The sequence below is a fragment of the Bombina bombina genome, chromosome 2 (assembly GCF_027579735.1).
Source record: "Bombina bombina isolate aBomBom1 chromosome 2, aBomBom1.pri, whole genome shotgun sequence".
Lineage (NCBI taxonomy): Eukaryota > Metazoa > Chordata > Amphibia > Anura > Bombinatoridae > Bombina > Bombina bombina.
This window is the reverse complement of record NC_069500.1, coordinates 409,668,596-409,694,710: the sequence shown is the minus strand read 5'-3', so window position 1 is coordinate 409,694,710 and position 26,115 is coordinate 409,668,596. Positions and strand designations below refer to the sequence as shown.

Sequence of the window (26,115 nt, the reverse complement as noted above, 5' to 3'; positions counted from 1 at the left end):
ATATATATATATATATATATATATATATATATGATGTATGTTTTTTAAATACATACCTATCTATCTGTCTATCTATCTATCTATCTATCTATCTATCTATCTATCTATCTATCTATCTATCAGTATATACAGATATATATAGGAATACATGTTTAAAGATACAAACAACATTTTTCCTTATGTGAAGAACATCGGAATGTTAAATATTTACAGTATATACACATTATTAAATATTACAATTGAATAAAATTATTGTTCATATTTTTAGGTATTTAAATGGAAAGGGCTCCAAAATATATATACATATGTAAATATGTATTTATATGTGTATATATGTATATACATACATATATACACATATAAACATAAATACTCATGTATGTACTCATGTATACACATAAATACTTATGTATATTTACATACAACACTTATTTCGACATGTATATGTATGTATATATCCATTATAGCCCTTTCTAGTCAAATACCTTGTCATATAACATATGGGGCATATTTAACACAGGTTATGTATAACCTGTCCGCCTGCTCTGAGGCGGCGGACAGACATCGCTGAAAATCAACCCGATCCAATACAATCGGGTTGATTGACACCCCCAGCTAGCGGCCGATTGGACGCAAATCTGCAGGGGGCGGTATTGCACCAGCAATTCACCAGAACTGCTGGTGCAATGATAAATGCCGAGATCGTATGCTGTCTGCATTTATCGATGTGCAGCGGACATGATCCACAATATCGGATCATGTCCGCTCACATCATGATAAATAGGCCCCATACCTTTTAACCCTTATAATAATTTTTAATATTTTTATAAATAGTTTTATTAGATAGTGTATATATGAGTGTAATACTTTATTTTAATGTATTTATGTTGTGTTTGGTGCAACTTTTTATTTTGCTTTAATATTTTACACAAGGACTTCAGTTGCGCTAATCCAACAATTTAGTTTGCGCTCGTATGGTCATGTTTAGTTGTAACACGCACGCAAATTAGCATTGGCATGATATTTCACTAATTTTATTAGATAGTGTATATATGAGTGTAAGACTTTATTTTAATGTATTTATGTTGTGTTTGGTGCAACTTTTTATTTTACCTTAAAGGGCCAGTAAACTCCCCAAATAATGTTATATAATTCTGCACTATGTGCAGAATTATATAACATTAGCCTAGCACCAGTTTTCTAAATCAAAGTATTTCAGAAATATTTATGTACAAAAACAAATTTTACAGACCGCCGCTCCGGGTCTGTTGCTTTTCTAAGCGCATCTGGGCATGCTGTCTAGTCACAGCTGGCCCAATCTCGCCATTAAACTAAATGTAGCTCGCTCTCACTCTAGTCTGGTAGCGGGAGCGAGCTACATTTAATTTAAAGATGCAATCGGGCCGGCTGTGAATAGACAGCATGCCCAGATGTGCTTAGGAAAGAAACAGACCCGCTCAGTAGAGCAAGAAGCGGCGGTTTGTAAAATTTGCTTTTGTAGATAAATATTTCTGAAATACTTTGATTTAGAAAACTGGCGTTAGGCTAATGTTATATAATTCTGTACTATGTGCAGAATTATATAACATTATTTGATGGGTTTACTGGCCCTTTAACCTTTTACACAAGGACTTCAGTTGCACTAAAACAACAATTTAATTTGCGCTTGTGTGGTCACATTTAGTTGTAACACACGCAAATTAGCATTGGCATGATGTTTCAATATTGCGTGCTAACTTTAGGCGCAATTTATAATCTAGCCCTAGGTCACGCAATACCAACAATCTCATCTCTATTAACCCACAGCGCATATCCCTTCCCTTTTCTTGTGCCCTCTGGAATGCTCACTTTGTCTGTAACAAACTTACAACCGTTCACGACCTGTTTGTTTCCAACGCTTTCAACCTTTTAGCAATTAATGAAACCTGGCTATCTTCCTCTGACACTGTTTCCATTGCTGCTCTCAAACATGGTGGTCTTCACTTTAGCCACACACCTAGGCCAGGTGAGAGACACGGTGGCGGCGTTGGCATCTTACTCTCCCCCTCCTGCTCCTACCAGTACCTATCTCCATTTCCGTCTCTCTCCTTTTCTTCCTTTGAAGTCCACTGCATTCACCTGTTCTCCCCCTTCTCTCTCAGAGTCGCAGTTATCTATCGCCCCCCTGGACCAACCTCCCAATTCCTTGACAACTTTGCTGTCTGGCTTCCTTACTTTATCTCTACAAATACACCTACTCTAATTATGGGGGACTTCAACATCCCCATTGACAACCCATCTGCCCCTACTGCCTCTAAACTTCTCTCACTCACGAACTCCTTCGGTTTATTACAATCCACCCTATTCCCTACCCACCGTGATGGACACCCTATTGATCTGGTATTCTCCTATCTCTGCTCTCTCCCAGATGTTGACTGTCGCCCATTTCCCATCTCAGACCACCATCTGCTCACCTTTAATCTTAATATACAGGCTAAACCTACTTCCCCTCCTGCCCCCGCAGAAATCTGCACACTGTTGACCCTCCCCAACTCTCCAACCTTATTCAAATACACCTCCCCCACACTTCCACAATATCCTGCCCTGACCTTGCCATAACCCATTACAACAATACTCTCTCCTCTGCACTTGACACCCTTGCTCCGCCCCAACTTCGCAAAGCCCCACGTCGTCAGCTCCAGCCCTGGCACTCCCAGCAAACACGTCACCTACAAAAATGCTCCTGCACTGCTGAACGTGCCTGGAGAAAATCCTGCTCTGAACCTGATTTCATGCACTATAAATTAATCCTTTACTCTTACACCTCTGCCCTTCACTTAGCTAAGCAAACCTACTTCTCTTCTCTTATATCCACTTACTCCTCAAACCCTAAAAGACTCTTCTCCACTTTCAACTCTCTTCTCTACCCACCTGCAGCACCCCCCTCATCTGCGTTCAGTGCTCAAGACCTGGCTGACTACTTTTTCAATAAAACACTTACCATCCGAAGAAACATCCCAACACAAACCTGCAATCTCCCAACTTCACTCCCAGTTACCTCCTCTGCCACTCTCTGCATCCTCCTCCCAACCACTGAGAGTGAAGTGGCTTCCCTATTGTCTTCCTCACACCTCACTACCTGCCCACTTGACCCTATTCCTTAGCATCTAATACCTTCTCTGTCTCCCACCCTCACTCCGACTCTTACCCACATATTCAACCTATTCCTTTCTACCTGCTCATTCCCTGCCTCCTTCAAACATGCAAAGGTCACCCCCATCCTCAAAAAACATCCCTGGACCCTAACTCTCCTGCAAACTACCGCCCCATATCACTGCTCCCGCTAGCTTCAAAAATCCTTGAAAAACTAGTTTTCGATCGCCTAACCAGACAGCTGCCAGTACCTAAGATGGCAGCAATAGTTAGAGGGGGGAGGGTTAGAGAGCTGTTTGAGGGGAGAATCAGGGAGGTTGGAGGGATAGGGGGATCCTACCCTGCAGAAAAATAATGAGCTAGAGGGAAAGATATAGAGGGATAGGAATAGATGGATAGAGATAGAGGGATAGGGATAGAGATAAAGGATTAGATGGATATAGGGATAGATAGATGGATAGAGGGATAGGGTTAGAGGGATAAAGATAGAGGGATAGATATAGAGGAATAGGGATAGAGATAGAGGATTAGATGGATATAGGGATAGAGATAGATGGATAGAGGGATAGGGTCAGAGCGATAAAGATAGAGGGATAGGGATAGAGGGATAGGGATAGAGATAGAGGGATAAGGATAGATGGATAGAGGGATAAGTATAGATGGATAGAGGGATAGGGATAGATGGATAGGGATAGAGATAGAGGGATAGAGGGATATAGATAGATGGATAGAGGGATTAGGGATAGAGATAAAGGGATAGATGGATTAGGGATAGAGATAGAGGGATAGATGGATAGAGATAGATGGATAGAGGGATATATAGATAGAGAAATAGATGGATAGAGATAGATGGATAGAGATAGAGGGATACATGAATAGAGGGATAGTTATAGAGGGATAGGTATATTTCTTTCCTTAAACATTTTGGCAAGTGTACTCTAACACTAGTAGAATAATAAGTTAATAAAGGCACCAATGCTAGCATGTTATGTGTTATGGTGCACATTTTTCAGTGTCATGAAGGATTTCAGATTTTCTACCTTGTTGAGTTTGAAAATTATCAAATTTGAAGCTTAATTGCATTAGGGTTTAATGGTAATGGTATTCAACTATTTTGGATCTCAGGATCCGATTCCTGTTGTTGACTTCTCAAACTAAATGTGTATTCATGTGAACAGACGTAGTAAAAAGATCAGATATGCTTAACAATACAAAGGCTCAACCAATTTAGTAAACAATTCCAATAATATATCATTTCTTAATACAAAATCTGGCCTTTGGAGGTGTATCTAAGAAAATGACTTCTTGCCAGTTTCTAAGTATCATGCAAACAACTTCACTTCTTGAACAAATGATATTTACAGATTAAAGAATACTAGATAAACAGCTCTAAATCACATCTGATCCTGTATTACATATACATGAAGAACACTGATAATGCTATATCTCCTAGGTGATAACTCACCATAGAACAAGCTACCAAGCTGTTGCTAGTTCCTGGAAGAAAGCTTCTCTTTCTGTATGCACTGATTAATTCTATGAGTTTTTTCATACATTTCAAATAGCCTCTTTAGAATACAAAATATATTCTACAAAAACACACTAATTAAAGTCGGAAAAACTTATTCAAGCAACATAAGTTCCAGAAAATATTTTACAACCAATCTATTGGTGGATGTAGCATTCCCAAACCTAAGAGCCTCTTCCAATATCCTGTGCAGCCCTTATTATTTAGCATTGTGCTCAACTTTTTAAACACAGAACACGTTAGAACACGTTTTGATTAGCAACAACCTATAGCAATAGAACTAGATGTTCTCTTCAGATTATTATTACACACCTCCAAACCAGTGTCATATTTAGGCTCTAAGAAATCTGAAGCCCCCACTCCCTAATCCCACCCATTATAATTTGTCTCATATCTGTTCTTAATCAATGTATTGAGCAGTTAATCATTAACTAATTCCTGCCAGACATACAGAAAACCATGCAGAAGTAATAACCCCTTTATCTGCACCATATTGACACCAGTTATAAACCATTCCAATCTGTTTGGAGACCATGGTAGTGGCAAGGCAATATGAAACAATGTTATCCCTCAAAATATACTGCCTCCTAAAATGCTGTTGCCCTAGGCACAGGCCTAGCTAGCCTAAGGCAAAATACACCTTGCTGCCAACACTAGGGATGGGGAATCTGGAGGATCATTCATTGAGATGTTGGGGTGGATATGGGGAGGTAAGAAGTGGGCAGAGCTGGGGAGTGCATGGATAGGCTGAGCTTGTACAAGGACTTTTATAAATGGGTGAAGGTTGAGAACTCTGTTAGTAACCTGTCATGCAGGGTATATGAATTGTCCTCGTAATTTAAAAATGCCTCCACACTGGGCAAGGCTGGCTAACTCGTTGTGAAGGTTTAATAATTACAGATGTAGAGAAAGAGTAAAGTTATCATTTGTATTTCATTCCCACAACAAAAGCAGCTGCAGGCTCTAGATTTATATTATTATTATACTTTATTTATAAAGCGCTAACATATTTTGCTGCACTATCCATGGGTACAATTGATATAACTTAAACAATGATACAATACTTGTTAGAGACAAGATACAAATTGACAAACAAATACATGAAGAACTTAGGGACCTATTCCCGTGGGAACTTACAATCTAATGTTTTTCATCCCAGCACACACAATGTAATCCAGTTAACAAGTGAAAGTCCACATCATTTATGTCTAACATATAACAGATATAGAATATGACAAGCAATGCTATTTTCCCCCACGTGATCAGCGTATTTGTATCATATTTCCTTTGCAGCACTCATCATTCTCCGCTGTTAAAAAAAAAACCTATTCAAAGCAGCACTGCACTAGCATGAGAGAAACAGATACTTGAAGCAAAAAAATGTGGGGCATTGTGCAGCTCATTTGCATATCCCTTCCCAGATTCCTCTGCTCCAGTACAAAAACAAGTAGTTTACGTTTTCTGTGGAGGAATGGGCCACTAAGTGAATAAAATTTGATTGATATATTTATGCTATATTTAGGATAGCCATGTTTTTATATTAAACATATTTCAATTAGCCACCACTTTGTTTGTATCAATAACAAATTTTGCTTAGATTACAAGTGAAGCACTAATGATAGTGTGGGCAGCGATATCAATATCACTGGACCACGCTAAAATGAGTGTGCAAATTGATATTAAGTCCACGGTTAGGCTTAGCATGGATGGCATTGCTTTAGCATGCCGTATACTTTCAATGGATATCACAAACGCACTAAATATCGCTCATATTACAAGTTGAAAGTTATGGTTTGTGTTTGAGCGCAATTTAGAGCGACCTGAGACCTTAAGATAAATGTTAGGGCTAAAATAAAAGTTTTACAAAACGCAAGTAAATCATTAAAATAAAGTATTACACTCAAATATAACCATTTTTAAAAGAAAAAAGAAGCGTTATATTGAAAAAAGAAAGGTTTTAAAAGGATATGGTATATTTCAGGGTCATTCACTGGAAAGCTAAGAAGTATATATTTATAAGTCTAAATCTTTGTATATGTGTATGTATACATGAGTATATGGGGCAAATTTATCATAGTGCGAGCGGACATGATACGATGTAGCGTATCATGTCCACCGAACATCGATAAATGCCGACCAACATACGCTATCAGCATTTATCATTGCACAAGCAGTTCTGGTGAACTGCTTGTGCAATGCCGCCCCCTTCAGATTCACAAGCCAAATGGCCGCTAGCAGGGGGTGTCAATCAACCCGATCGTATCAGGTTGATTTCTGTCCGCTGCCTCCGAGCAGATGGACAAGTTATGGAGCTTTGGAAATCTTTGCCTCCTCCTAGTGGCCAGGAGCTGAATCCCAGGAGTAATGGCTCATGAATTCTCACCACCTTATGAAAGAAAATGATATAAAACTACCTTTAGGTTGTACATATAAGCTGAATTATGACATGTAAATAGTGCCTAAATGACATAAGAAACAGGTGTTAAAACCTGGTCCCATCTGTCCAAGCTGTCCCATTTTACAAATGCAAATATTCAAATCCAAACTATTGTGAAATCCAAACCTTTTCTGGTCCCAAGAAGTCTGGATAAAGGCTTTTGTACCTGTATATACATTTAAGGCCTTGTTTTTATGTTGTTGTTTTTCTTTAATAGAAATATTTGAAATTCCTATGTTCTTCGCAATCTCTCTCGTGTGATATCTGACCTCTAGATGTTACCACTCCTGGTTCTTCAGCTCAAAAATGCTGTATAATGTGATAAAATAAGTGTGACAAAACATAAACTGAAACCGAGAAGTGAATGTTCTCTCTAGATAAAAAAAAAATATTCAAAATGAAAAAAAAAAAAAAAAAACATTTATTCCAAAGAAGTATTTTTCCTTAAACTAGATAGAAATCAGACATCCAGAGTTTTCAGTGATTTTTATTTTCTTCATTTTCCTCATACCAGACATACCACATCCTTTGAGATTATGTTAATGAAAAAAAAAATGTTTTCTTTAATAAATTGACCTTCTCTTTTGCCTGTGGCATAATGAGTCGGTTGCTATCAAGTGTGTTATTATCAGAATTCTTTGCAGGTTTTTATCCATACACATTTTTGAAGAGGGGCTATACATTTGAACACCAGTCAAATACATGGAATAATTTTACTTCCCATTTTTGGAGGTAATAAAGATTCCGGACTCATTTTGTTAGCAATTTAAAAGCAGTATTTTTTTTATTTATTTGGATTCAGCACCAGGGAATTGTCAGTTCAATGTTTTCTGCCACAGCACAGAATGACTTTTTACTTGGTATCAGCTTAGCAAAAACGTACTTATTGTCCTTCTCTTGTTTAATTATGTTGAAAATAGGCAAGTTTTCTGTAAGTAGTTTAGTCTCTGAACAGATGATACCTTTGAGGGAGAGGAGTGAACGGTCGGAGAGCATATGGGTGAATTGCAAATGAGAAGACACAAATCTCAGTGGGTTTTTATAGGAAGAACAGCTTATCGCCTTGATCCTGTTAGAAAGAGAACTGAGAATAAAAACGCTACAAGTAAATAGAACAGAAAGCAGCATACGACATGGTCAGTAATTGGTAGATACTGCATGATCTAGGTTCTAATGTGCAGCTTTACATAGGATAACAATCTCTAAGCTACAATCATACTGGCATTGATAAAGTTGGTTCTGACGTGCAGGCTTTAGATATTTCATTCACAGAAGACTTTTCTAAGTCAAAATATAAATATGAGGGCAGCAGTAGGTTTTCACAGGGCACAAAGGTGAATATGGTAAACAGGTTATTTTGCAGGAAAAAAGGGCCATTATGCTTAGCTCTTTTTAATATTGATGTGTACTTCATTAATGTATGCAAATGAGTATGATCATATAACTGGGCATATGTAAATGTTTCTGCAGTAAGTGACAACTGTGGCTTTGCAGCAAAATATATATAGCAATTTTGAAAGGTAAAATGAAATAAATGAACACAAAATATAGTGGTGACACAACATGTTACATTAGAGGCTGACTGGTGATGGGCTGTACTACTATTTGAGTGCATATTATTACACCTGGGCAATGCAAGGATAATGCAAGCATGTTAACAGTTTTAAAGGGGTAAATAGAAAAAAAACAAATTATGGAACAATCTACAACAACTTTATTTAACACAGTGCTAAAGATCTTTACTAAGATTGCTACAATTTCCTATTCTAGATGTCTTGGTATCTCAAGCAGGAAAGTTTGTAACAATCTGTTACAAATACCAGGTTAAACAATATGAACTAAAAATGCATGTTTTAATATAAAAATTTTTTTTTACCAAATGTGATACAAAAAAATGATATTGCACCTGTTTATTCTGCCAAACTAATTACACTCTCTGCACATTCGCCTATCCCTAGTTAATATGTGTATATACACATAAATATATATGCATATACATATATATTTACAGGGAACACACAGTTCCCATAGACCGCAATGTAAATCCCTTATAACTGCTTAGAGCATTTTGAGGTTTCCCAAACCTCAAATGCATATAAATACACCTCCCACCTCACTCATACCTCAGTTTAACATATAGCCAAGTTGGTGAGGTGTATAAGGAGTAAAAGCATAAAAAAGAGGAGCAGGAAAAAAGATTTTATATAAAAAAATCAAAACCACACAAAAAAATGGGTGGGCCTCATGGACTCTCGCCACCATGAAAGAAATTAATTTATCACGTAAGTTCTTACATAAATTATGTTTTCTTTCATAGGTGGCGAAAGTCCACAAGCTTGTTACTGATGGGATGTAATACCCAAGTTTCCACCAAAACTGCCTCTCAAGATGCAAAAACATAAAAATGGTAATATTTAGTAAAGGTACGCAAAGACGACCAGGTGGCCGCTTTGCAAATTTGATCAACTGAAGCTTCATTGTTGAAAGCCCAAGATGTGGCAAGTGATCTTGTAGAATGAGCTGTAATTCTCTGAGGTGGAGACTGACCAGCCTCCAAAAAAGCTTTGTGAACTAAAATTTTAATCCAAGATGCCAATGGCAGAAGCTTTCTGGTCTTTTCTAGAACCAGAAAAAAATAACAGATAGACTAGAAGTCTGTCTTAAAACCTTAGTAGCATCAATATAGTATTTCAATGCTCTAATGACATCCAAAGAATGTAAAAATCTTTCAGTAGAATTTGTAGGATTAGGACATAAGGAAGGTACAATTATTTACTGATGGGATATAATACCCAAGATGTGGAAGTCCACGAGTAACAATGAAGGGAGGGATAAAATAACCATGTTTAATAATCAGCTGATTATTTCCCCTGTGCTTACATATACATATCCTGAAAATCTGGCCTGTTAGGGAGGCCTGAAGAAAGATTTGAAACGAAAACCCGTGTAGTGGAAGAAGATACATTGACAAGTAAATGAAGGATATCATTTATACTGATCCAAGGTGAAAAAGCAATTGGAGTACAACAAATAAAGTATGTTCCTAGAGGGGACCAACAGTCTATGGAATATCATCTTTTCCTCAGATACATTGCATAGTGTAAACAATAAGTAATGCAATAGGAGAGCCTCATATTGAAGTGGGGAATGGGAGAATAAAAATGGAACTGTCACTTCCTATAACCATAAACTAAGCTCACCCCCCCCCCACTAGCCCCTCTGCCTAATTTTTTTAATTTGTGTTAGTTTTTTCAGTTTACAAAAAAAAATGATATTGTTTTCATCTTACTGTTAGTTTACGATTATAACTCTTGCCTGGAGAATACTTTATAGCAATGTAAATGATGCTTAATTGCATAACTTTGTCTCTCCATTATCTTTATTTTAGTATTAAACTCATCTCACACAAGACACTAAAACTAGTGGTCAACTGTATAATAGCGATACGGAATTCTTTAGATGGGATCTGTGTGTATGTAGCTCTTTTATCCTCTGTTTGTTTTATGTATTTTTCTGCTCTGGGGTGTTGAATTGATTGGAGACAATTTAGGCACAAATTGTGTTGTACAAGGCACATTTCATGCTTATTTAATTGCATCTCATGTAATTACTCCTAGCCTCATTAAGGAAAATGCAAAGTCATCTGCAATTCATGCAACAATTCACAAATAGATTGACTTGTTGTGTGCAAGACTGATAGCGTAATATTACCGTGTGCTATTTATATGGAGTTTACTTTATATATGAAGTAATGTTCATGCACTTTAGATATTTTTTTATTATTTTTTTATTTGAAGTTTAAATGGTTAACAACATTAAATAATAAGACATTGCAGAAAGTGATATACAGACATATTACAGTAAAACTAATAGAAAATCAAAAAGGTAAATGAATACAATAATAAAAACTAAATATGAGTCTATGCCCAAATCCTTGAAATGACAACCAGCCCATGTTGGTTTTGGCTCCAAATCCAAAAATGGTAACATAAGGAAAAGAAAATAATTAGGAGCCCATTAACGAGTTTATTTGGTTATAACTGCCAATCATTTCCAACCTATATACTACAATGAGTTTTGGGGTCTACATTTTGAACCAGGGAACCTATGCAACTTTTGCATCTCTACCTATTAGCAGTTTGAGGAGTATTACACTTAAAGGGGATATACAGGACAGCAGTTCCATAGGCAGTTAAAGATTATAGTTAAGGGACACTAAAGTCAAAAAAACCTTTAATGATTCAGATAGAGCATGCAGTTTTAAGACACTTTCCAATTAACTCCCATTATCACATTTTGCACATTCTTTTTATATTCACACTTTCTGGGGAACAAGATCCTACTGAGCATGTGCACAAGCTCACAGGGTATATGTATACTAGTCTGTGATTGGCTGCTGTCTGTCACATGATGCAGGGGGCCAGAAATGGTAGAAAAAATAAAAATTGTCAGTAAGTGCCATGGCATTGTCTTTTTATTATGTACTTGTTAATTATGTAATTCTACTACATTGAGTGGTCCTTTAGAGTGGGGGGGGGGGGGGAGGGAAGAAAAAGAACAGGATAAAAAGGTACAAGGAGGGATCCAAAATAGTCTACCTCTCCTTTTATCCCCCTGATGGGGATTCCCGGTGTTTAAGGCCTATATTTATCAAGCTCTGTACTAACACCCATAAACTACCTATTAACCCCTAAAACAAGGCCCTGCCGTATCGCAAACACTGAAATAAATTTATAAATCCCTAATCTGCCGCTCCGAACATAGCCGCCACTATAATAAACATATTAACCCCTAAACCGCCGCACTCCTGCATCGCAAACACTAGTTAAATATTATTAACCCCTAATCTGCCGCCCCTAACATCGCCGCCACCTACCTACATTTTTTTTTTTTTTTTTTTTTTAAATATTTTTATTGAGGGAAAAATGTCGGCAAACAAATCAAACAATTGAGCAATATACAGTCACCTGCAAAGAGAAACAATAGCAAGGTATCATATATAGTATGCAATATAGGCTGCATAAACCAAGGTTAATAATATCAATTGTATTATTGAAAGACAAAGTAGGTTGATGCCTATGATAATCGAAACCTTCTCTGCAAAATTATGAAGCCTCTCTTGGGCCTCAAACCATGTAAAGAAAAAATAAACATTTGTAGAAGGCTACCTAAAGTAGGAGAGATCACTTATGGATCCCTTAGTATTCCCCTCAGATTTTACATTTTCATGATGTTATAGCTGGTAACTAATAATATAGTAAAACAATTTTTGCGGTATATGAATAGGATAAACTATAATTTGAGTAGGTTTAAGACTGGGGGAGTTATTAGATTCAAAACTATTAACTCAAATTGTAAGTGAAGCTGATCATTTTGATTATGCTAAAAAAAAAAGAGGGGTAAAGTCAGCACTGTGGGAAAATGAAAAGCTGCAAGCAAAGAAGTAATGAAGGTTGCGGTACAAGTTAGAGAGACCGCGTAGTTAGTCCTCCTGAATTAGGAGGCATATTATGGTGGAGGGGGGGAGGTGGTATTGTGGGGGGAAGGTGGTCATTATAGCGTACTAAGTTATTAGTATAGTAATTAGATAATAGATTAAGATTGCGCCTAGGTCAAGGAAGCCATGGATTCTGAATTTACAAAATTGGCGAAGTGCATGGGACTTATTCAGAATGTAGGACATAGGGAGGGTATAAGTGGTAATTACAGAGATGCAGGACCTGCCTGCACTAGAAGCACTATGTTAAGCTGCAAAATTAAAACAATGCGTCATAGTGTATCTATAACCATACTAGCAAGTTGCAAGTTTATACTCTATGCTTTGATGTAGATCAGGAGAGCACTCAGTAAGATGCCCACAGACTGAAAATGCTGGGTTTGTATGTATGTGGATGACTTGATTTGCCGACTGGGGTGAACCTTCCATCAAGGTGTGTTTGGGAGCAAAGAGAAGTGTTCAGTATTAAGGGGTTACGTATACACCCAGATCAGAAATGAAAGGCCTAAATCCTAGATAAGCTGAAAACTTTACGTGTCAATATAGGGCTCAGTATGCTAAGTCACTATCAAAATAAGAAGAACAGAGCTAAAAATATAAACATTAAATATCTATTAGGGGACTCTATTAAGCCAGGGGAGGTGAGGTTGCGAGTCAGTATTGCTAAGAAATGTTTCTCAGATGTGGAGATAACTAACACTTTACAGCATATATTAGTTAGTATTAAGTGAGAATAATTAGCAAACTTCACGAATGTATCTAAAAGTGTGAAAGATATAAAAATTCTGAATGAATCTCCATCAGTATGCCCAAGACATAGATATAATCTGTGAGTATGATGTGACACTGAACCTGTTTTCAAAGTTTAAGGAGTACAATAGGATGACCATAAAATGGGCTGTGCTGCTGAGAGGTAAATTATATATATCTCCCTACCATAGCGAGAGAATCAAATGTTTTTCCCCACTAGTATAGCAGAACTCTGCTGGCCGGGTATGGGCCCTATACCCCGCACAAGTGTGTCATAACATTAGATAAATAGCCTATAACTAGAGGGGAAAACATAGGGCTGTGACCAGAGCACAGACTGGTTGACCCAACCAATATAAACTGTGTACATACTGCTGCAAAACTCTGAACTGGATATTTATATTATAGCTGATTATGTATCCAGTGGTGTTAAAGCGAATATTTATATGGTCGTCTGTATCAGTTGTTAGTGTGAGCCTAGTAAAGCACTAATAGTGTGTGGTAGATTGGTACGTGAAGGAAAATGGACAGGAAGTTATATAATACTAACATACAAAATCACATGTTAGACTATGTAAAAATCACATGCTAGAATATGTAAAGATTTCCCACAAGAGAAACCACAGTCAGCAAAACCTTTCATATTGAGCATATAAATTGGCAGACATGAACTGGTGGCATAGCTGTTATCTGCGGTACATATAAAGTAAACCCATCATAACATAGTAAGGACAGGCATATATATACCTCATTTTGGGTTTTAAAGCAGCTAGAGCAATACAAAAAAATATATAACAAACAACAAGCAAACTGAATTGTATAGATATAACAGGACTAAACAATCTACTGGAATTATAAACCAGGGTATCAAGGCAATGACAACCTTAATGGTATAAGGTTGTAAATCAGCTCAAAGCATGCTGTCTCTCGTACTGGTGCAAAGCTGGGGAGGGAACAACGCCATAACCCAGCGTTTTAACCTGCACTAATACCACAGCTTGTTTACATCTTTGAAGAACTTTGTGAGAAAGAATGTTAGTGGTAGTGTCCATGTCCAACATATGTGAAACTTTTAGGGTAATTGAGATTGGCACAAACAAACAAACATAGAGCAGCTACAGCAGTGTGTTTAAACCAGAAAAAGAAGTTATTAGCCCATCTATGCACCTTAAATGTGGGAGATGTTTGGGGCGGTATAATAGAGATGTGTAAGGAGTAAATAGAGTAAAGGAGCCATCTTTCAAAAGTTATAAAACATAAACAGCTTAGTCTGCTTTCAAACAGTTCAGAGGAAGCATGTAACCAAACAAAAGTTAAATAAGGAATGTTAGTATTAGTAAGGCATCTATCCCATATATATATCCTATTGCTTCACTTGAAAAACAAAATATATTTGTAGATAAATAGTGTCTCAGTTTGTATTGTTGATGCTGAGGAAGCCCAAGAATAATAGGACCCTTAAATGTAAATAGGTAAATAACACTTTAAATGTGAAGACAGGATACTAAAGCAGATTATACATTCTAGCATGTATGCCCAGGAGAAAAAGTGCTGTGAGATCTTGTAATTGAGATAGCATCAAAAGTCAAATAGTAAAGCGCCAGAGTTCATTGAGCCATTCACTTCGCAAAAAAGTCTCTACCCCACTCCAACTCGCTGCGTTGCGCTAGGTATGAGCTGAATGTGAGAGTTCCGGCTCTTAAAGCATGGGTCATACCGGGCTAGGCTTTCCGAGTGGGGGAACACATCTGCTTGCAGTAGGTGAGAGCCTCTGCGAGTTGCTGCGACATCGGGTCGGAATGGCCATACCGGTTTCAGCTTCCTGCAAACACTACCGGCCCCGTTACAAGTCATCAGATATGTCGCCTTCATTGCACATGCCGCTGCATCGGGTGGGTCCCAAGCTGGACTGACAGCCCACATGGGCTGGTGTTTCACAGGTGGCGTGTGCTGCTGTTCCGGTATTCCTCCATCTATGGGGTCAGGCATGACAGAATAGGCGGCGTGGGGTGAGAGTGTCACCACTGGTTGTTGATACTTCTTTTCAGGCTGGCATCCGAGCACATCTTTACATGCCTCTAAAAATGCATGCATTTGCTCCAATATGTGCTCAGCATCCCCCATGGTGAGAGAGGGAAGCGGTCTCCCAAAATAGAGGTGAAAGATAAGACCTCTCAGATCTGCTCTCAGCAAAAGGTGCTGGCTGGGCCGCAAGATGGCTGCTGTAGTCTACGCAGCAAGACCTACCTACATTTTTAAACCCTAATTTTCCGCCCCCACTATACTAAAGTTATTAACCCATAAACCTAACCCTAAGAGGCCCATTTATCAAGCTCCGTATGGAGCTTGAAGGGCAGTGTTTCTGGCGAATCTTCAGACTCGCCAGAAACACCAGTTATGAACCCTGCTCTGAGCAGGCAGACAGACATAGCCGCAATTCAACCAGATCAAGTACGATCGGGTTGATTGACACCTCCCTGCTGGCGGCCCATTGGCCGCGAGTCTGCAGGGGCAGCGTTGCACCAGCAGCTCTTGTGAGCTGCTGGTGCAATGCTGAATATGGAGAGCGTATTGCTCTCCGTATTCAGCGAGGTCTGGCGGACCTGATCCGCACTGGCGGATCAGGTCCACCAGACTTTGATAAATTGAGGCCTAAGTCTACCTTTGTATTTAGTTTAATCTCACTCATTCTATGCCGCCTAAAAAGTCTGTCTCACGTCGCAATAAAACTGTAAGTCAAGGTCATTCAGATCACTGTTTTTTAGGTGCCTGTAAGTTTGAATTGCATGCTCAAATTTCTCTCCAGTTTTGTGGGTGCATTCAGTAACTGAAAATGTTGAACAACTGAAGTAAATTGAGTATTGTACTAGTAGTTAAAGGGACAGTTAACACCAAAATTGTTATTGCTTTTACTACCCATTCCCCAGCTTGGCACAACCAACATTGTTAGATTAATATACTTTATAACATTTAAACCTCTAAATCTCTGCCTGTTTCTAAGCCACTACAGACAGCCTCTTATTACATGCTTTTTTATTTGCTTTTCACAACAAGAGAATGCTACTTCATGTGGGCCATATAGATAACATTGTGCTTACGCCCGTGAAGTTGTGCACAACACAGCACTAATTGGATAAAATTCAAGTCAATAGATAATAAATAAACAGTCATGTGATCAGGGGGCTGTCAGAAGAGGCTTAGATATAAAAAATTCTCAGTGTAGCCCTGCCCCCAATGTGATAAGAACGGAGAATTTTCAAAACCTACGTTTTTATACTGTCAGTTCTGGGCATGAGCAAATCTGACTCCCTGTTATCTAATCTATTCACCAGCCTAGAAGTTTTATCACATCAGGCTAAGATAAAACTTCCTGCAAAGGCCTCCTCCTCCTGGTAGGGCTGTGACAGGAAGCACAAATGTAAAGAAAATAAATAAAAGGTAAAATCCTTTTAAAAAAGATGAATAATACATATTGCAATGATTTTTTTATTAAGTATAAGCAACTGCTTAGTGTTTTTTATTACAACAATGAAACAGAATGTTTAACATCCCTTTAAAGGGACACTAAAGTCAAAATTAAAGTTTCATGTTTCCGATGTGGCATACACTTTTAAAAAAAATTACTATTTTATTTCCATAATCAAACTGTGCACACAGTCTTTTCATTTGCACACTTTCTGAGACATCAGCTCCTACTGAACATATGCAAGCATTCACAGTACATGCATATATTAGTCAGTGATTCGCTGATTGCTATCACATGTTATAGGAAATGGAAAGAAATGTCAAATATAATTTAAAAAACAAACAAACAAAAAAACAAAAAAACAACAATAAAAAAATATACAGCTCATTTTAAATTCAGATTCATTATTATAGCATTGTCTTTGTATTATGAATCTGCTGATTATGCAATTCTTCTGTATTTAATGGTCCTTAAACTTGTTCTAATGATCTTCAATTTAAGTGGCAAAATGTTGATTTGTAAATAACATATAATTAAATTTGAAAAGTACTGAACATGCAGAATATAATGGGATCACACAAAAGTGTTTAAGAAAACTGACATTAAACTATAACTAAGGAAATGTAAGGCAAATTGCCTGGAATGCACATAAGGGTTAAGGCCAAGACGGAGGAGGGGAGTGTTGTGTTGTGTGTGTGAAACAATGTTGCAGAAAGAGAGGAGGGGTTCCAGCTTACCTTTTTAAGCCCAGTGCAGGAAGCACATGTCCTCTTTCTGCTGTTTTTCTCAAAGTTTTCACATGAGACGTTCAAGGAGATCTAAGCACCTCCAAAGCGAATCATGGAGGCTAGGGAGGAACCTGCAGAGAGAGAAGTTATTGAAGACAGCGATGAAGCAGCTGAGTGGATCCCTCCATCGCCAGAAACGGTGGGTCGAACCCCTTTACTTCCCTCCCTTTCCCCTTCACTTGATCAATCCTCCGGGGAGGTTGGGGGTAGTGGTGGGGAGATTTCAGATAGGGCCCTACTGGAGGTGCTGGCATTAGTGAGCAATATGGGGGGTAGTGCTGGGCATCCAGATGGCGCGTCTGAGCCCGTCGGCCATGCGGCCGGGAGTGAGCCCTCTTTACGGGGGGTTAGTTCTGACGTAGGCCCCAATTTAGTTACGATGTCGGGCCCTGCCGGGCCCGTTTCTGGCCTTCGCAGGCCCACATGTCCCCCTAAAGTAGCCGGTAAAGCGGGGGTCCCCGCTAGGCCCGCTATGCGGTCTACAGCCGCTAGCTCCTCTGTCCCCTGCTCTCCGGTCCCCCTGGCTGGGCCTCCCTCCCCTCGCGTGGTCGCGGCGGGCCCTTCTCGGCCTTGTGGCGTTCCGGTCCCCGGCCCCTACGGGCCTTGCTCTTTTGCCCCAATAGTTGGTAGTTTTAGTGGGAGCAGTTCGGCCTTACCTCCGACGTCGTCTCCGGTGTCTCAGGACTCCATCGCGGCCGCGGTATCCCTTTTCCAGATGTGGGCATCTTCTTTGTCGGGGTCTCCGGGTGCGTCCCACGTGGTCCTTGGTCCTCCGGCGGTGGTTGCGCAGGCTCCCGCGTCGACTGTTCCTCCATCGGCGGCGACTTCCGGTTTGCGGTCCTCCGAGGGCGGGACTTCCGGTGACGTCATTTCCGATGACGTCACTGCCGGTCCCGCCATTTGTCAGCGGTCATCGAAGCGGAGCAGGTCGAGTTCCCCGCGCGGCGTCCAAGGTAAGAGAGGAGTGCCGCGGGGGGGAACTTATGCTCCGGGGGGCAATTCTGCTGATGCAATGGGGTCTACAGGGGCAGCACTTGTGGGGGTTGATCTTCACGAGGGGGCTATTGGTGAATCAATGGAGGAATTACCTCAGGGGGGGCATTTCTCTGGCCAAATGAACCCGGGGGTCCCTGTTGGAGGCCCCCGTGGGCAGGTTGCAAAGGGTATTACGGCCCAGCAAAGGGCAAAGGCCCCGTCGGGTAGTAATCCTCGTCAAGGGGCAAAGGCCCCATTGGGCAATTATAAAGGTGGCGCAGCACCTATTGGGCACGCTAGGAGTATGCCTAAGAGCGCTGGCAGTAATAGTGAGGTTTCTTTGGGCAAAGGCGGCGCCCGTGCAGGCGGCGCTTTTGGCGCGCAAATTGGTGGGAGTGTAGGGGCTAGGCCTCAGGCTCCGGGCGCATCCCCGGCAGCAGCGAGGAAGGTAGTAACTAGGTCTTCTACTAAACATGGTTCACCAGAACAGTTTCAGAGTTTAGATTTAGCCGTTGCATCCACTAGACGTAAGAAAGCCACCCCTATCACCCAGAAGTCAGTACATTTTAGTGAAGAGATAGAGGACTTTACAGAAGATGAGCAGGGTGTGTATGATGATGTTGCAAGTGGCGAAGGCACCCATGATGTCCATGATGTGTGTGGGGGGATGCATGAACGGTCTGGGCACAGGGGGAGGGGTAGAGCAGACCTTCCCCTTCGTGGTACTCCTCTCTGGCAATCTCTTTTGCAGGAAAGCGACATGGCTACGTCAGGAGATTCAGGCAGCGGGTTGGAGAGAGGTGCTGAGAGCGGCCAGGACTCCATGGTGTCAGAGGATGAGCGTCCTTCTACTTCGGGAGTCGTGGCGATTCCAAACAGGACCGGTGTGAGAGATGGTGAGTCCTCAGTTTCAGTGGGGTTGCGGGGTTTTACCTCATCCTCGGATGATTCTGGGTCAGAAAATGACAAGGAACTGGGGTTGCATGGGAAGGGCAATAAAAGAATGTATAAGATGCTTAGATGGTTAACTGATGAGAAGAGATCAGAAAAAGGGGGTTTGCGTGACCGTCATGACTATATTGCCTCTGGTAGGTCCGACAGGGCTGCCCCACCCAGACTTCGCATAAGTGGGGTGGGGAGGCCTGTTAATCGGAAGGTGGCACTCCAAGGGGATACTAGATCCTGGTCTTCTTATGATCTGCACGAGCATTTGAAGACTAAGACAGTACGGAGAATTCAAGAGGGTAAATTTGTTAACATCTTCGAGCTCTCGGTGGAAGCCCTAAGGCAGAAAGCGAGAGCGGAGGATGGGACAGGCCCCAAGAAGTACCAGCGCCCAGATACATTTCACGAATGGCGCCGGTGTTTCAGGATCTATGCGTCCTGCTATTTGCAAAAATGGCCGGACCAGTGTTTAGCCGTGTTGAAATACATGGAAAACATGGAGATCATTGCTGATAATTATCGCGATGGTGCCTGGCGGGATTATGATGAGGAGTTCCGCAGAAAGATGGTGGGTAATCCACTGTTGGATTTCGGGTGCGTAGAAATGCAACTCTGGGCCCGGCTGGGTCCCGAGAAATCACTAGGTACTGCGGGGGCCCCGGCGGGTGCAACGCAGTTTCGACCCGCAAATAGATTTCGCAGACGCCCAGCTGGGGTTTGTTGGAAATTCCAGGACAAGCAATGCACGTTGGGAACCGCGTGTTCCTTTCGGCACGCTTGTCGCATCTGCGGGGGATTTCACCCTGCCGCAGACTGCGTTAAAAAAGGGGAGAGACAGGACAGGACTGGGCCAAGAGGCCCTGCTGTCGCTAAGAGCGGACACCCCGCTGAAGGTGGCCGCAATTAGTAAGTGGCTCACGCTATACCCCGATAGGGTAACGGCGGCCTTGTTGGAGTCAGGGCTCCGGGAAGGTTTTGTTATCCCCGTACAAGGTCCGGTTTCGGGTGCGGCTTCTCGCAGGAACCTGAAATCTGCCTCCCTTTTCCCGGAGGTATTAAAGGAGAAATTGGGTAAGGAAGTTTCACTGGGTAGAATGGCTGGCCCGTTTAGGGAAAGACCTATGCCGGGATTGGTTATCTCGCCTCTAGGGGTCGTGCCCAAGAAAGACCCAGGAAAGTTTAGGATGATACAACATCTCTCATACCCAAAGGGAAAGTCAGTCAATGACGCCATTCCTCAGGACTTAAGTACCGTATATTACCAGTCATTTGATGATGCCTTGCAAATAGTACGCAGATCGGGTCATGGGGCTTTACTGGCCAAGCTTGACATCGAGTCTGCTTTCAGACTCTTGCCGATTCACCCCGCATCATTTTACTTAATGGGTTGTTTCTTCAACGGACACTATTATGTTGACCGTTGTTTGCCCATGGGGTGTTCCATTTCCTGCGCCTATTTTGAGGCGTTTAGTTCCTTCTTGCATTGGGCCGTGGCGGAAGTGACAGGAGAGGATAGGATTGCTCACTACTTGGACGACTTTCTCCTGGTCGGCAGACAGGGGTCTAGGGAATGTGAGCTGCTCCTTTACGCCATGCGGCTGTTGATGGAGAAATTTGGAGTCCCCTTAGCAGAAGACAAATCGGAGGGCCCTTGCACTTGTCTAACTTTCCTGGGTATCGAAATTGATTCGGTAGCCCAGGAATGTAGGCTTCCGGTTGATAAGGTACAGAAGATGTTGGCAGCAGTCAGGAGCCTCGCAGCGGCGCAGTTTTGCACGCTGAAAGAGCTCCAATCGGTTTTGGGTCTGCTCAACTTTGCAGGGAGGGTCATCCCGATGGGGAGGATTTTCCTGAAAAGAATGGAGCGCTTGTTGCCGGGAGTTACTTCCCCTAAGGCCAAACTAATGGTTAATAGTGACATGAGGGAAGACCTCCGTGTCTGGGATCTGTTCCTCAGGGATTTCAATGGGATCTGTATTTGGAGAACCCCCCAGACTCCGGCGCGAGAACTGCACCTCTTTACTGATGCTGCTGGGGGTTTTGGATACGGCGCCTATCTCAATGGCGAGTGGAGCGCCGAACCTTGGCCGGCAGAGTGGGCGGCCAGGGGCCTGACCAGGAACCTGTGCCTTCTAGAGCTTTTCCCCATTCTGGTGGCGTTGGAGATCTGGGGGGACAAGCTCGAGAACCGCTCCGTCATTTTTTGGACGGACAATTTGAGCGTGGTTTTCGCCATTAACGGTCTCTCTTCGTCCTCACCACCAGTAATTCGATATCTGAGAATTCTGGTTTTGAGATGCCTCAAGCGGAACATTGAGTTTCGGGCTAGGCATGTCCCAGGGGTTAAAAACGTTATTGCTGATGCACTATCTCGCTTTCAATGGGAAAATTTTAGGAAATGTGCTCCTGAGGCTGCCACTCATGGCTTTCCCTGTCCCCCTTTTCTTTGGCAGGTGGCTTTGGATGGCAGTCCCTGATTCCGGTGCTTAAGGCATCCCTGGCACCTTCCACTTGGAAGTCCTATGTAAGGTACTGGGAAGAATGGGTATTCTTCTGCGATGTCCAAGGATTTCCTTCTTGTGCTGGTGAGCAGGACTGGCTATTGCGCTGGCTCGCGGAGCTTAGGGCTAAGTTAGCTAAGAAAGGGGCGGTATCCGCGCGGTTGGCGGCGGTGTCCTTTTTCTGTAAACTATTCACGCTGACGAACTCTTCCAAAACGTTTTTGATTCGTCAAATACTGAGGGGTTGGGGAAGGTCGGAAGTGCGGCGTCCAGACGTTAGGGAACCCATAACGGCGGACAGGTTGGTCCTCCTGCTTCGTGTTTTACCGGAGGTATGTTCCTCAGACTACGAGGTGCGGCTTTTTTCAGCGGCGTTCGCCATGGCGTTTCATGGTGCTCTCCGAGTGGGGGAATTGGTCCCCCAGTCTAAGTTGGCGAAAGTGGGTGGCGTCCTGGCGGAGCACGTCAGGTTTACGGATAATGGGGTATTACTTTTCATCCCTCGATCGAAAGTCGATCAAGATGGTAGGGGGGCCTGGCTGTCGCTACCCGCGCATGCGGGTTCCGCCTGCTGCCCTAGTGCACTGTTGAAGACCTTCTCGGACAGGCGTCCAGTGGGTGCGGTTAGATTTTTAATTCATCAGGATGGTACCCCCCTGACGAGGTTTCAATTTCGGAAGGTTTTGGGGTGGGCGGCTAAAAAAGTGGGCTTGAATCCCAATACTATAGCTCCTCACTCCTTTAGGGTTGGAGCTGCTACGACGGCGGCGACTTTAGGCTGGTCGGCTGACCGCATAATGGCGCTTGGGAGGTGGAAGTCTAAGAGGTATCAGATTTACGTTAGGCCACTTATATCCCAATGTTAATATTTGCTGGTTGATAATGTTGCACACTGCGCTGCCATTATATGCCCTAACTCTTGTTTCTATTGCAGGGCCTAGAAGTGGGCCACTTCGTGCCTGGATCGTTGGGCACTCGTTCGTACACTGGGCGGCTATCCGAGCGGCATCGCAACCTGGAGGGCAGCAGCTTGGGTTCTCATTCTCCAGGGTGGTAGTTAGGTGGTTAGGGAGGAGAGGCCTTTGCTGGGCAGATCTGCCTGGGTTACTGCAATCCGCCATGAGGCGGTGGGAGAAACCCCATGTGCTGATCATCCACTTAGGTGGAAATGATCTCGGCTCAATTCCCGGCCGGGACTTGAGCGCAGTGATCCAATCAGATCTGCGCACCTTTAAAGCTTGGTTGCCTGGTGTGAGAATGGGCTGGTCAAACATTATACCGAGGTTGACGTGGAGACACATGGCCAATCATAGGGCAGCGTTCCAAGTTCGCAAGAAGCTCAATAGAGATGTTAGGAAGCTTATGTGCGAGCTAGGTGGTTTTGTTGTGGAACACAAGTTCATTACGGCCGCTGACCGTAGCCTGTACCGAGGCGACGGGGTCCATCTTACGGACCATGGCATGGACCTGTTTATTGAAGATATACGTCAGTCCCTACTCCTATTTGTGTGAGTTGGGTGGCGGCGAGAGTGGCCCTTGATATTCGGGCGATCTCGTGGCGGGTGGACAGTGTCCGGGGGCAGGATGTGATCGAGGTAGAGTGACGGCACTTCCGGCCAGGGATGAAGTCCCCAGACGCGCGTCTGGGGTGTTCCCTGCCCGTGTGATTACGATGCCGAGAATTCCCTGTTTTATAGTATTGAGCTACGCTCTGCTTCTTCTCCTGCGCCCTGGTACTGCCCATCTTGTTAGCATGGGTTACTACGTTTTAGCTAGTACCTGATTGCCGCCCCCCTGGTCCATGTTTATTCAGACGGTCGTTAGTTCTTGTGTTGCCACAATAAACGTGACCTGCGGGTTTTCTCTAACCATAAAAAGTTGTTGTGTCGTTATTTTGTGTGTTATTTATTTCTACGTTTAGAAACTAAGTTGAGTTTATGTTAAACCAAGAATGTATATAGTTATAAGTTATTCTTTCCACAGAGGAGGATATGGCATTTAATCCCTTAAGGAAATGTAAGGCAAATTGCCTGGAATGCACATAAGGGTTAAGGCCAAGACGGAGGAGGGGAGTGTTGTGTTGTGTGTGTGAAACAATGTTGCAGAAAGAGAGGAGGGGTTCCAGCTTACCTTTTTAAGCCCAGTGCAGGAAGCACATGTCCTCTTTCTGCTGTTTTTCTCAAAGTTTTCCCCACCCTTCCCTCCCTTTGTTTATTATTTTGCAATCAGTAGGGGGATCCGTCCTTATGGTGGTCCCCAGGGACTAGGGCTATCCGAAGGCTTGATGAGGGCTAGCCAGCCTATTTCTGTAAGTCCAAGGACGTTAAGTTTCAGCTCCCCAGGTATTTCAATCTGGTTTACGCACCTTTTTGATCCTGGCCCTTACTGGTACGGAGTGGTGGTTTGCACCCTGGGCTGGCGGGTGGACAGTGTCCGGGGGCAGGATGTGATCGAGGTAGAGTGACGGCACTTCCGGCCAGGGATGAAGTCCCCAGACGCGCGTCTGGGGTGTTCCCTGCCCGTGTGATTACGATGCCGAGAATTCCCTGTTTTATAGTATTGAGCTACGCTCTGCTTCTTCTCCTGCGCCCTGGTACTGCCCATCTTGTTAGCATGGGTTACTACGTTTTAGCTAGTACCTGATTGCCGCCCCCCTGGTCCATGTTTATTCAGACGGTCGTTAGTTCTTGTGTTGCCACAATAAACGTGACCTGCGGGTTTTCTCTAACCATAAAAAGTTGTTGTGTCGTTATTTTGTGTGTTATTTATTTCTACGTTTAGAAACTAAGTTGAGTTTATGTTAAACCAAGAATGTATATAGTTATAAGTTATTCTTTCCACAGAGGAGGATATGGCATTTAATCCCTTATGATAGAAATGTGAGAAATGATATAATATATAAAAGCATAAATCTCTATTTGTCAGCATATGTGCTTACACATCTGTGGCTGATCTGCAGTGTAGTAGTTATCCTGTTTGCCTTTCATATGGATTTCTCCAATATTAAAAAAAAATGAATATATTTCAGTAAGAATCATAAACACTGTGCAACACACATTCATATCAAACAAAGGGAAGGGTGCTCAGTATCTTTGATGCTGTCAGGACATTTGGTTCCGTTAATCCATATTGTCAGAAATTAATTTTCTGTACATTCAAACAACCAATGATACATTTGATATTCAAACATTGTATACAATATTCAATTACATCCAACATTCAAAATATACTGCAGACCTGAAGCTGAGCATTGTATAAAAACCCAAAATCAGATATCAGTATTGAGAAACTGTGGCATTATTGGACCCATGCCTAATTAAAACAACTCACATCTTATAAAACAAGGGCTCTTTGACCATTATATAGATTCAAAGACAAAGGCTGTGCATATCCAAACCTAACGATAACATCAAAGAAAAGCAATCAAAGAAAACATTCAATATGTTAAACAACTCAAAAGCACCATGAGAGATCAACATAATCTGCAAAAATGTTAAACTATGATTCCCAAGCTACTTCCATCCTAGTCAATCAAATATAGACCACAATTCCACAAGCTTTTTCAGTATGCATGAGTATTTTTTATTATATTCAGCCCATTTAGGAACATTAAAATGTCTTAAACAGTCTGTGGGAGTTACAAAACCCAAAGAAGCATATGTTTCTTCTAGACACCTGGTTTGGCTATGAAGTGAAAGCTGCTTAGTGTGTACTATAATTCCCAAAATGCTGTGGTTTGCAGACCAAGGGTGGTGGACTCGGCCTCTTGAAATCCATAGGCAGAACAAAATGAAGATAGAACTCCTAGGGGGGACGCATAACAATTGTCTTTGGGATTTCAGTCCCAATGAAAGATTACCAAACACGTCCAGAAATCCCAGACACTGCCCTGTTATATCACAGCAAATCATTAGTGCAACTAAGATTTTATCTCAAGATATTGTCCTTTCAGTTTCAGGATTCTGATTTTGTTGATATTCTTTGATGCAAATGAGACAACATAGCATTGTATTAAAGGGACAGTCTACACCTTGGTCATCTTAAAGTCTTACCTTAGAGTAAGCTGTAATTAGCCTCCTGCAACTCTTCTATTTCA

General features: G+C 41.9%; 2 protein-coding genes across 2 annotated transcripts in view; one reads left to right on the top strand and one right to left on the bottom strand.

The window, feature by feature from the left end:
* ARVCF (ARVCF delta catenin family member) overlaps positions 1-26,115 on the bottom strand; it is a 929,071-nt gene that overhangs the window by 680,418 nt on the left and 222,538 nt on the right. The window lies entirely within an intron of this gene.
* Positions 19,251-24,682, top strand: LOC128648933 (uncharacterized). The gene is made up of 2 exons (XM_053701913.1): positions 19,251-19,469; positions 22,954-24,682. Exons 1-2 carry the CDS (start codon positions 19,334-19,336, stop codon positions 23,529-23,531), a joined length of 714 nt encoding a protein of 237 aa, XP_053557888.1. The 5' UTR covers positions 19,251-19,333; the 3' UTR covers positions 23,532-24,682.

What these genes read in the sequence shown, in the direction of transcription:
- LOC128648933 (XM_053701913.1), top strand. Translation starts at nt 19,334, where the DNA reads ATGGCTACGTCAGGAGATTCAGGCAGCGGGTTGGAGAGAGGTGCTGAG. An exon ending in CAGGACCGGTGTGAGAGATG is followed by an intron (nt 19,470 to 22,953) that starts GTGAGTCCTCAG and finishes TTTCTATTGCAG; the next exon opens with GGCCTAGAAGTGGGCCACTT.